The 13,277-nt window shown below is 39.1% G+C and overlaps 1 protein-coding gene across 1 annotated transcript in view; it reads right to left on the reverse strand.

Annotated features, from left to right (window-relative positions):
- The window catches only part of ABCA4 (ATP binding cassette subfamily A member 4), a 60,115-nt gene that overhangs the window by 45,909 nt on the left and 929 nt on the right, over nucleotides 1-13,277 (reverse strand). Inside the window, exons 2-6 of the mRNA XM_050977527.1 lie at nucleotides 11,611-11,704; nucleotides 10,940-11,081; nucleotides 8,734-8,873; nucleotides 5,962-6,089; nucleotides 1,653-1,850 (exon numbers count right to left, since the gene is read on the reverse strand). Coding sequence (XP_050833484.1) covers nucleotides 1,653-1,850; nucleotides 5,962-6,089; nucleotides 8,734-8,873; nucleotides 10,940-11,081; nucleotides 11,611-11,704 — 702 coding nt within the window. The remainder of the gene's footprint in view (nucleotides 1-1,652; nucleotides 1,851-5,961; nucleotides 6,090-8,733; nucleotides 8,874-10,939; nucleotides 11,082-11,610; nucleotides 11,705-13,277) is intronic.

Raw genomic sequence — 13,277 nt, forward strand, 5'->3', positions numbered from 1 at the left:
TAAGAAAGCAGAAGACAGCTGCACTGTGTAAGTACCTGGCAGGCAGTCACAAAGGCCAGAGCTTTTATGGAAAGCTCATGTTAGTGTGTTCTGATCTGTCACTTGACATTCAGGCAGGAAGAATACATGCAGGGCTTCAAAACACCCTTTTCCTGGTCCCCTAAGGGGAACCAGTCTGTGCAAAGATTATACAGGGTTCTTGGAGCACCTGCCTTAACTTGGTCTTTTTGAAACTCTGAGGAACGGGAATTGTAAACCTGCAAAAAAAGCTGGGCAGTACATTGTGAATATTCACTTGAAGATCCCAAATACTGAAAATCTATTTTAGAAATACTGTAGTATTAATTCACTGCTACTTCCAGCAAGCATAAGATATATGAAAATATAAGACAATATATTTTTAGGAATGGAAAACAGCATCTCTCAGAAGCTGACCACAAATTCTTATCAGGGCTGGTAAAATCACATGGGCACAATGACTGACTACCAATGCTGCAACAACCAGTGTTTTCCTGGTGTCAATTGCAGCTCCTGGCATCCTCTGTTCCCAGTTCTGGAAAAGCAGAGCTGAAAATCCATGTTAAATTAATCACAGTGCTACACGGCTGTGGCAGAGGAATCTGACCAATACTTGCTATGCAACTTGAGGAGTTTTTCATATATCCTGCCTGCTCCTATAAGGCCAACTAACATTACAAGGTGAAAACCAGCAAATTGAACTCAGTGTTGAAAAATGCAAAGCATGATCATAGGGAAAACAAACATGAAAGATACATACACAGTGATGGACATTTAGGTTTGCTATCATGGGGAAAGAGACCTTGGAGCCTTTATTAATAATTCTCTGAAAGCATCACCTCAGTGTGCAGAATACAAATGAAATACTAGAAGAATATGCCATTTTATAATTATTTATTTGATATAATTTGCATTTTATAATATATTTTAAAGTATATTAACATCAATCTATGCTTTTACATATATATAGAGTAGCATAATATCTCGATACTAAACCAAGGCTGCAGAAGTGGTTAATTCATAGCAAGGTCACAGTAGAAACAGGAACACAAAGAAGGGCAAGGAAAATGAACAGAAGTAAGGAAAAGCTTCTATAGAAAGAGTGATGAACAACTTCCTAGTTCGGTTGATTTGGGTTTTTAAAAAGGGCTCACATGGCTACACCAGCTCAAGCTGCACCATGACTTTGACTGCAGTGTAAAAATTCTGTCATCCTGGACAGAGAAAAGACAGAATCAGCTGCATTTGGTATTTTCAGAATCCTCATGATTCCCTATAGGTATGCCACACACTGTTTTGCTACACAGACTGATAATATTTCAGTCTGTAAAAATAACAGATAATATTTCAACACAAACTTTGATTTAAAAACTGCATTTGAATCTCTTAGTTCTGCTGTACTGTGAATTTCATCTGCTTCATTCCAAAACATACTCAGAATTATCTGAGTAATGTGTCCTGCTGGTGGTAGGTTAACAATCACAGATCCATAACCTTACATTTGGAGGGGTAAATAAACTAAGACCACTTGGAAAATTGGTGATGCATTACAAAAAAAAAAATTCTTGAAGGGCAATGAAATATAAGGAAAAAAAAAGACAACATAAGACAAAGTTAATTGTGTTAATACTTACCAGCCGAAACAGCTTAAAGAAATCAACATTTGCATACAAGGCATCTTCTACTCTTTGTAGACTGTCCTGGGACAGGGCACACATGGCCTTGTGTACAGAAGGGAGACCTCTTCGGCTGCTGAAGATAATAAAGCGGTCCAGGAGCGCCTCACTGCAAGCAATGTCCTTCAGAGTCAAGCTAGGGACACCATAGGCAAACTGCAAGCAAAACCAATGTCTTACTTACTATTATCAAACTTGCATACTGCTCAGGAACAATTAAACATTTATCAAAAGTGGACAGTTTGATATCAGCCCCTGCTAATACTTTAATGACTAGCAGAGAGATGCGGTCAACTGAAGCATCAACCCTTGAATCACTTTCACTTGATGCTATGCTAGATGACCTTGCCTTCAGACACATTTTTTGTCTTTTCATTAGTGATTTTCCTTTCATTGCAAAAGTCCCTGTGAGCCATCTTCCCTTCCTAACTGTCATCTAAGCACACCTGAAGCCATGCCACCCATCCTTGTGGAGAAGGAGGAATAGCTGCAGCTTGCTTGAAATTATTTTCCCAGGACCAAATGATGGTACTACATCACTCTACCTTTTATGTTCAGGTTAGTTATATTTTTGCCGTTACTTGCTCTAAGAAAAAAAAAAAAAAAGGCCAATACCTCTCATTCTCAAGCTTGATTTCCCTCAGCATTCTATTTCAGTTATGACTATTTCACTACAACACTTCCCACAGCCATTATTCACTGTCACTCTGCACAGGCACATAGCCAGGATTTACAAAGCCATTTTACATTAAATCACACCCATTTACTGATTACCACTTCTAACATAAACATGGAACAGAAAAAGCCCAAATTTTTTATCTTTAGTGTTCAACCAATGGGAACACATTAGTTTATAGTCAAACCAATGTAAATGCAGAATAACTCTATAGAAATGAGTAGATTTACGTGGGATTTACATTGTTGTTATGGAATGCTCTTTGCAGTCAATGAATAAATTCCACTTACTTTATAATATACAGAGTACATGGAAATATAATAAAAAGTAGCCCTGGAAATTGCTTATGAGCTAATGTTCCCATCCTCTGTCCACCTCCTATCACAGCACAAATTTAAGGAAAACACTGCTCAGAACAGTGTGATGACTGTAAATGCATACTGTGAGATGAACACAGACTTTCAGACAAGCAAGAAATATACACTGACACAATATCATTAGACTAAATGAATTTAATAAGAAATTATTAAGTTTCTTATTAGAAATTGTCAGAATCTACCCAGGAAAATAATTTTCTTTAGAAAAATAATCTGCTGAGCATTCCAGTCTTTAAGACATATGGCTTGAAAAAACACACCACACCTATACCAGGTCAGACATAGACACATATTTATTTCTTATCTAAGCAAATTAGGAAATTCATCATTATCAAAATTTTATATGTGAAAGTCTCCGATAGTTAGCAGCTACCCCTTGTTTGGAGGTGTCTGTAAAGAGAATATTTAAAACTACAGAGCAATGAGAAAAAAATTAATTTAGTAGCTCTGGAGACTGGATTCCAAGTAGACTGAGGAGTTATTCATGAAGGGCTTCATCTGTCAGAAGCTATCAACCAAAGTGCAAGTGTGGCTCAGGAAAGTCAGCATCCAGAAAGGCGGAGGCAGAGAGGTCTAGAATAACATTGTACTTTATCTGCCATGACTGCCCTGAGCTTCAGCTTATGGAGCAGCAGTTGACAAAAAAAGAAAGGCTTCTGAATTACACACAGATTGCATTTTGGAATTATGATGCAAAAAAGGGATGTGAATTTCCAGAAGTGTCTGAGAGGCACTATCATCACTACAGCTGTACTGCTATAAAGGCATTGTTAACACAAGCTCGACAGTGCGGACAAAGGCAGACTGCAAAAGAAGGAATTCAACGGACAGATCCAGCCTGTCTTGCAAAAAACCTCCAAAACCACACACCCCTGCCCTCCCTCAAATTGGACCATGTGAATTGGAATTAAGTTAGTTTATGTCAGTAAAATAATTTGGATATTTGCTGGGTTACTTATGTCCTGGGGATGTGTGTGGTAGAAACAGCATTTTTTAACCACACACTCCTCATTTGGCGTGGTCCTCATCAGTCAGTGTCAACTGCAATGAAACTGGGCTGCACAGGGAGGCAGCCTGGGAACCTTGATTTGACTTGTGAAATGAGGAAACAGTGTCATTAACATCACTAAGAAGGATAAACACAGAAAAAAAAAAAAAGAGTTGTTATTTACAAACTGTAACTGCATTTCAATAATGTTCATGAACAGATGGGATTAGAAAAACATCAAACCTCCACCCTTCCAATTTTTCCGGTAGGCTGTGCTGCTGCCAATCTTTCCTGAACTTCTTATTGTTGTGCTTTAACATCAGTTTCTTATCTTTATCTTAGAATGACTCAAAAAAGCAGGCCCTCAGAGGGAAACTTCAGTACTTTTTTTTTTTTAATCAATGTGTCACTGTTTAGCCAAAGCTGGCAAGATGAAGTCCAAATTATTTTTTCAGCTAGTTGGCTGTTTGATCAGGTTTAGCTTTCAGCTCTGTGTGTCATTTCCTGACTCCCAGGCGGCTCAGGCCTAGATCTCCAGCCAGCTGTTGGCAACAGTCAGGCTTTTGTAAACAAGTTGCTTTCAGGTTGATCAGCTCTGTGCCATCAGCTGCAGGGGGAAGGGGTGTACAGAACTACGCAGGCTAACAGAGGGCAGAGCAGCATGAAGAACTGGAGGTGAACTATCGCGGTTGAATATTAAGACAACCACAGATCTAGGGTCTAGTCATGGCTCTGAAACTTCCACCTCAACCATGCATAAGTCCAGCCCAAGCAACTTGCTTATCAAGAAGGGCTTTTGGAATGAAGCAGATTATCTCTCACAGAAAATGCAGTGTTCAATTCCTACTGAAAATAATTCTCTTGTTATGTTTTTAAAATTATGAGATTGGTTTTTCTGCATCATTTTCACCTGAAAGAAGTATTTACAGCACTTTCTTTCCTCATAGCTTTAAATCAGATCTGGTGAGATGATCTTGTATCCCTGTAATTACTGCTAACAAAGAAACTGCATAGAGAGCAGCAAAAGTGGTATTTAACACCAGATCTCCTCCACTCAGTTCTCCTGACACAGCAGACCCCTGATGCAGAAGAGCTATGGGATTTATAGGGAAAGAGAAACCCAGCAGGATATCTGTATATATTCTCCTTGTCACAAGTAGCAAGGAAGCAAATTTTCAACAGCTCAGCTGACATGGAAGTGTGAAAATGCATAGGATGCATCAATTTACACTGGCTTTGGTATGATCTTGTGGAATTGCTTCATGATAAAGTGAGGACAGGGGAAGGCTTCCCCAGGTACCAATCAAGAATACAGCAAATAAGTAATTTGGCTACTGGTCACAGCAGCTGGAACCTGTGATGTACAAAAGGAACTGCATGAAAGGTCATGAATGCCCTTCTTCTTTCTGCCCACACAGTTTCAGAATTTGCATTTTATGTGGCAGTGAAACACAGGAATTGTGTCTTTCAGCCTCAATTATTCACTTGCTTCCACCCACACTAATGCAGTGTAGAAATTGTTCCAGAATTCCAATTCAGCAACTTTCATTCATTAATACAGCGTTCCTCAGAGAGCTCCCAGCCATCATGCAGAAGCATATACAACACGTACATGCAGAAGCAGAGACAGCCTGGACTTAGTCAAACATAGTTACCTGCTTAGCTGCTTCAGGAAGGATTTGACCTGCACTTTTCACTCTGAATTTTCTGAGCAGATCTATTTTTCAATCAGATTCTAAAAAATTTGGTTTGTTTCTCCACTTCCACTTACTTATGTAAGACAATATCAAAAAACTGCCATACTGACATTAGGGCAGAGAAGTTAAATTATAAATTAAGAACCTCCAGTAGTTCTTCTCTCATCAGGACTATTATCTCAAAAGGATGCACAGCTTCTTTATGTTTTTGAGTCAAGTCTTCAGTCATGGGGATGGATGCAGTGCTTGCCAGTACTGTTTCTGGATGCTTATTATTTGGGCGCAACAACAGGATTTTGCTGTTTATTTATAATTTATTAATATTTAACATAAACTCAAAATGTTTTTTAAAGACAAACCAAACATGTCTTCCTCTAGATTGACAAAAAACAAATGGAGAAATTGTACAAACGGCCCATAAGGCATCAGTTATTCTGGGCCCAAGGCCTTCACTGAGGCTGCTTTGCACATAGAGCCAGGAGATTGGTTCTTCACAGATAATGACCCCGTGGCTGTAAACTCCACCCACCTGTTCAGGGCGCACTTGAGCATTAATAAGCTGGTAAACAACAAAATCTGTGAGGCCAACATTTTCTAGCAAGAAGGAAGTGAGGGTCTCCCCGTCTTTCAAAATGTCTAGAATTCGTATTCCTCTTCCTGGATGAAAAAAGAGTGCACAGATCAGTGAGATACCAAACAAAGGAAGTTAAAGAACAGCTCATATCCTGGCTAAAACCTGCAAAAAGAATGTGCTTTGGCTCTTATACCTAGTCGTGACTAACTGGGGCTAAAATTATTTTTGCAATTCAAAATCATTTTAATCCTTTGTTGGGAAATGATAATCAGAAAATGCTGAGTGTTCTGGCTCTGCATATCTGATCTCTCAAAGATGTTTCAGACTAGGGCTACAGGAATGGACACACTGAAAGCAGCCCTGACTGCATTTGAAAGTGTCTGATTTTTTCTGATGTAATGCTTTATTTTAAAGGTTCAGATTCAAGTATGCTACAGTTCTTAGTGTCCTTTCTTCTGAGCCTTGTGTAAATAACTTCAGACAACCCTTTACTTTTACATTAATTTATCACTGATGTCAATTAATTTTAGTTAGTTAACCTTATTCTCTAGCATTGCAAAAGTGACCCTTGAAAATCTTCCATGAGAAAAAACTCAATTTTTTTTGAGAAGCATAAAGTGTAGCTTATGCTTCATATTAAACTAGATGAACAACTACTCTTCAGGCAAACCAGTGAGACCACCCACCGTTAAATTAGACATATGTAAGAAGCTAAATTAGATAAATGTAAGAGGCCACCTATTTCCCTGCTACTGTCTGTAACAATGCTCAAAATACTCCTAACTTGTCTCTGTTACAAATCTCATCAGTGAGAACTCTGTCTCAGCATGGCGCAAGAGAAAAGCTTGGAAACTAAATTTTGCTCATGTTCAATAAATATTTATTATAACTTTACTTAATTACACCTTTATTAAAAGCACCTCACACAGCATCCACAGACTTTGGTAAAGAATGCTTGAACAGCTCTAAGTCTTCTATGTCTTTAGAACAGGCAATGGAAACTGACAGGAGCAGTGTGTATCCTACTGACATAGAGAATGTAACTTCAGACAGTTCTAATAAACATGCACTCCATTCTGTGAGCTGAGTCTTATCAGAGTTTGCCAACTAACTTCCACAATTCCATCTGCACTAAGTATATTCTGGCCTGAGGCTACAGGGTCTGAGAACTTCTTGAATTGTTTCTCCACATATTTATTCAAGCAGTAAACACTGAAAACAATAGCATGGGTCTGTCCCTCATATTCTTACTGATGCCTTTCCTGGCATCCAGGCAGTGTGGAGGAAAAAGCACACTACAAGAAAACATCTCATCAAAAGTGTCAGAGCAAAGGGAGACTGGGACAAGGAAGGAGGACTCAAGTGGCAGGTCTGATTTCAGGCATCAGAAAAAGGGGCAATCACAACTCTGACATTTGCAAACTTTTCCTTGCTCAACTTTGCAGCTATTAGATTAAGACTGTTACTTAAAAGTGATAGTAGTAAGTTATAAACACAGACAACTTAAATAGCCAATCTTTCAGTAACTTCTGCTGCATGAAGAAAGATGGTAATTCAAATTTTATTAGAAAGGCTTCAGAACTGACTTTTTTACTGTATTATATAATAGGAAATTCCAAACTTCTATTTTTTTAAAAAAAGTAAAAACACATTTAAAACCTCCAGAGATTCTGACGGAGCATTAACATTACATGTCACAGGATTCGTGGGAATGTACTCTATATTTCATGAGTAAAGTTGATATGGAATGCAAAGGGAACTTCCTAAACCATGGGGTGTGGCCCCTTAGCAATACATAGCAAACCCATGGCATGACATGCTTTTCCTCCCCTCTAAATAGTCATGTTTGATTTCTATGGCTGGGTACAAACAACAGCTCAGATTATACTCAAGTTCTTGTTTACATTCTGGGGCATTTGGTTGTCTCACTGTTATTTACAAGGAGATAATCCCTTTTTTACTTCTAGTTATAAACCTCTGATAGGATAGTGGACCATGTGTATCAGATGGTTTATATACACCCTGTTCAAAATATAGGGAGAGTGACAATTTTAAAAGGAATGCTATTCCTGTGACAAAGGATTTGAGAATGGGACAGATCAATTCACAAACCCAGACCATTTCTATACCTTAGTTTTAGGAGTACCTTTTCAAATTCGATACTTCAAGTCCAAAAAATTAACAATTTCACATTCCCTATTTTCCCCAGGACTGTGTTTTGAGTTTGGCAAGCTGCTTTAAATCAAAGTTAATGCAATTAATATGCAATTCTGTTTATAAGTGTTCAACGCTTTCTCTTTCTACAAAGTACCTCTAAGCACTTCTCTGGGTTATGCTCCTGGCATATATTCAGACATGCTCCTAATTTTAAATTCCTCTGTATCTTCCAGTGAATTTTCTCACTGCCTCTGCTTTTACTTTAATAATAATTAATGACATTTCTTAAGCCATGTTTTACTTTGTGTGGTGAGATATCCATGCTTTTTGAGTTTTTGAGTTTTATCTACTGTCATTTAAGATGGTTGTAGAAAGAAATTACTGCCTCTCTCCTTTTCCCTAAATGACAGTGACTGTTTGTCACTGTACAGATTTTAACCTACCCTAACAGTAAGCAGAGCAACAGCTACATCTGAAATATACTATAATGCTGCCAGGCTCCAAAGTAACTACTATCCAACTCTCAGAAGGAAAAATAAATAGTCTAAAGGATATAGACACAACAATTACCTGCAATTCTTTCAGGATTAGTTCTCATTGTTTCCATAAACTGAGTCATAATGATCAGTTCTTCCCAGATTCTTCCAAGGTCATGGATTTCAGGGGTTTCCAGTAAAAGCTCCTGAGCATCTTTATATACCCTTGCAAGGCTGAAAGGAGAAATAATGAAGAAACAGTAATTTAAGTGTGATGACTCTTGAAAACCTTTCAAGTAAAAAAAAACCAAAAAACTCAAACGAAGAGAAGAGAAGAGAAGAGAGAAGGAGAGAAGAGAGAAGAGAGAGAAGAGAAGAGAAGAGAAGAGAAGAGAAGAGAAGAGAAGAGAAGAGAAGAGAAGAGAAGAGAAGAGAAGAGACGAAGAACGAGAAGAGAAGAGAAGAGAGAGAAGAGAGAGACGAGAAGAGAAGAGAGAGAGAGAAGAGAAGAGAAGAGAAGCGCAGAGAAGAGTAAGCGAAGAGAATGGAGAGAAGAGAAGAGAAGAGAAGAGAAAGAATAGAAACATTGACTGTCTTTATTAGGGGTGAGGAAAAAAATAAGTTGTTTTGTCCGCAGTTTCAGGTAGTCTGGGGTTCAGTTAGATTTGAAAGTCCACAGCAATTTTAAGAGGGCTACTGGTGTTGCAGAAGATTGGCCATTCATACATTTTTTCCTTAGCCATGCTGGTCTTTCTGGGGATGCAGGACCTTCCCCAGACAACCTGTTATAGTTCAAATCTGCCCTGGCTCTAGCCCAGGCCCACCTCCAGCAGCTGAATGGGGCACTCTGGGCACATGCTTAGCCTAGCAAGTGACATGGAATCATTCACAAACAGAAAAATCTTTCACCTCCCACATCAGTCTCCTCCAATTTGTTAGGTCCCTTCAGAACATTTCTTCTAGGAGGAGCAGGAAAACGCAATTAACAAATAGTCACAGGCAGCAGTTTAGGGTTAGAACATGCAGATCAAGCAAAGATGCAACCATATCCTCTGTTTACAAACAAGCATAAGCAATTCTTACTATCAGGTAAGGCCATTACACTTCTTTAACAGTATTATGTTTTTCCATGCATGCAATAGTGTATCTCAGTCCCCATGACTCATTTCAGCTTACAGGAAACAACAAACAGGAAGGACCAAATTATTCCAGAGAACACAATGAATTTACTTCTGCTGTAGTGCACTGGATTGACTGGGACTGACAAAGTGACAGTTTGCTCTGTAACAAGCAACCTAGAAAAGCTAGAATGTACAGAAACCAGAACCCTCTAGCTCCACTGTGTGTTTGACTGTACCCCACCAAAAAATGTTCAGCTGACTATTTTAAATCCTGTTCACTAGGAACAAAAGGTCAAATGGTAAGTTAAGTCCACATTAGAGACTTTCACATGACAGGGGCTTCAATGGCCTTCACATTATTAGCTCATGAATTTTAATCATTGGATGCTGCAAAGTGGACTTTGTAACAGGGAGATTTGGAATGTTTTTTTTACTCAGGCTGACAGGGTTTTTTCACTCTAAGGGTGCTTGTCTACTATACTTTCTTTTATGACTCAGCTGTAATGAACAATGCAATAAAACACTCCCACAGCCCTTTTTCAGTAATAGTCTGGAAATCTCCCATCCTCCTATTTTGCAAACAAGCTTAGTATCTGAAGGTTATGTGCTGATTAAAGTCTCACAAGTATATAGCCAAAACAGGTGCTACATTAGAAGTGGCAATGCAGCTACTTCATCAGAGCTCTCATTCAGAACAGACAACTATAGTGATGAGAAAAGAAGGCTTAGGTATTCCATGCTCTTTTATCAAAAAGATTTCTCCCAAGACATTCAGTAATCAGGTTCTTACAGATTTTATTAAGTGAACATGTGTTCCCTAGAGACTTGCACTGAAGTCTCTCTCTAAAAGACCTAAACCTACCGTCGTGAGCTCTGTTTCAACTCTGTTGACCATTGTCAGCATGAAACCAAAGTTCTAGAACTGAAAATTTTTGTCTTCCACTGTTTGCAAACTGGTATGTTATTATCTTCCTTATTCATTCATACCACAGAACAATTCCTTAAAATACTCCTTGGTGTGGTGAGAGACCTTTCTAAGCAAGGTGAGAATACTCCAGCCTTTCTCCCTGCATCATTCATGCCCATGACTGTCCAACAGGTGCCCAGAGCAAGCCATTAGCAGTTTCCTTGCAGGCCTGTTCTGCTGCAGCCCAGTCTCACACATACAGCTCTGCTTACATGGAATTTTTGTAGTTGGACACTACACCTGGACCCTCTCCGTGGGTTGGGCTGCGGAAACAGGGATTATTCATGTTGCAGAAGATGCCATGTAACCATGGCAGTGTTCCTGCTGATGGCATTGCCTTGTTTGGGAAGTGACCTAGAGTATCAAAACACAAAATAGAAATTGTTTGGTGTCTTTTCTAATGCAGCCTTTGTGAACATAAATAACACAATGAGTTGGCCCTCTACAGAAGGAATGTGATAGGAATCACATAGATTTATCTTTAATTGAGAAAAAAGAAGCCACCAATATAAGCAATATGGCTATTTTCAACAGAAACTAATTCTGAGTAATGTGAACTACCTCACTACCTATTTTTAAATAGGTAGTGAGGTAGTACTTTCTCAGTAACAGAATTATGGAAATCCAAAACTAGATAACACCTTGAGACCCCAGGTAAGTCTGACCAGAAAGCATATCACAGGAAAACTAGCTGTTTTTTCCATGACTTCATTGATAGGTTTTACACTACATGGCTACAAATAACTAAGCTACTTGAACTGAAGTCTGTTCTTTCACCATTGGATAGTAACACTCCACAAACAGGTCCCAGTATCTCTGTCTGAGAACACCTGGCCATTACTTATAACAAGTCAGATCATGATAACATCTGAAACATTCTTACATTCGTGTTGGCGATACAGTGGATTAACTTTCCTCAGCCAGACAAGTGCAAGAAACAATGACAGAGGCCATAAAAGCTCCACTAGAAAACGAAGCTGGAAAAAAGAGAAAAAAGTAAATTAAAAATAAATTTTACAAATAGACCACCAGAGAGTTACTAGGTGGCTAAAGGCATGAGACCACCTCTCAAAGCAGCAGAAAAGCCCAGTGCAGCACACGCCTGTGGCTGTCCATTGCCTGTTACACCATTTGAGAAGGAAACCCAAAAGAGGATTTCATCAGAATGCCATGAAACATCCCTATTAACTCAGTGCTCAGTGGCTTCTTCACCTCTTCTAAAGAAGTATCTAAACATCCTGACTGAGGTATAAAGAGGCAGAAGGTAGAGCATGCCTCTACAACAAGGATTACATATAAGCAACAGAAGGATTATTTTAATCCACACTTTGACACTGCTGGGCTCATTAGCAGGCTGTCAGCACACTGTGCTTACCCAAAAGTAAAAGACTGCAGCCTAAGTTTTACATACTTTGACCTTTACTTTTGCTTCTTTTTGTCATCATTCATTTCAATGCTATTAATTTCCTAATACCTGTAGAAATGCATGTATTAAGATCAAACACCTTATTCAATAACACAGAAGCCAAAAGCCCCATCAAAAGCCACTTTGTTGCCCAGACCTTTCAATACACTTAGAACAGTCACCGGTTCTCGTGTCATGTCAGAAAATCAAGGGCACTGCTTTACCACAGAGCAACATCCTGCCTGGTTTTGAGTCTGTTTCCTCCACTCCTGTGTTTCAGTTTGTTTTACTGCCTTCTGTGTGTTTTGGCAGAGGTTTGAAACTACAATCCTTTGATCCTGTAACACAGGCCTTGGGCTCTGAGGAACAGCAATGGGATTTTTGGGTCCAGACACATGGCACTTTTTTGCTCCTCCCTGTAACAGCCAGGACAAAATATATTCAGAACCAGGGTTGCAGCACATGCACAGGAAAGCCCTCCTTGTTTCTTTACCTTTGCTCGCTCCTCCCCAACCAGGTACCAAATACATAATGATAATGCATATAAGCAGCAAAGCCAAAGATGAGATGGGTCACACGTGAATGTTGTTTTGGGCAAAAGGCACTCCACAGCATAATTAAGAACAGGTTTTTTGGAGCAGCCCTGTTTTTCCACTATAATTTTGTCTAACAGCTTTAGTTAAGCACAACATATTCTTAGAGCAAAAGGGTTTAAAGCTTTACACCAGGCAACAATTTTAAATTTCACAGTTCTCCTCTTAAGGGTTTCCTTTCTAAAACAGAGCAATAACAAAAAACCCACCCACTGCCACCTAGGAAGTTATGCATGCCTGATCTTTTTGAAAGCAGATAAAATCTTACCAGCAGCAAAGGGCAAATGACACACTTATTAGAGAGGGAAACCTGACAGCTGTTGTGCACAGCTATGAATACCCTTCCCAGCAGGGTCCACAAGGTCTGATCAACATCCATTGCCATCCATTTGGGACAAGCACTTAAACACAGAGCGGAAAGAACTGGCAAGACTCCTTGGTCCACCTTTGCTGCAGAGTTAATTTGTGTTAATGCTCAGATATTGATTCTTCATCCCCAGGAAATACAAAATCCTCAGACTTGAATTTGCTAGCTCCTTCTGTCTGAGTTAA

Source organism: Serinus canaria, chromosome 8, assembly GCF_022539315.1.
Source record: "Serinus canaria isolate serCan28SL12 chromosome 8, serCan2020, whole genome shotgun sequence".
NCBI lineage: Eukaryota > Metazoa > Chordata > Aves > Passeriformes > Fringillidae > Serinus > Serinus canaria.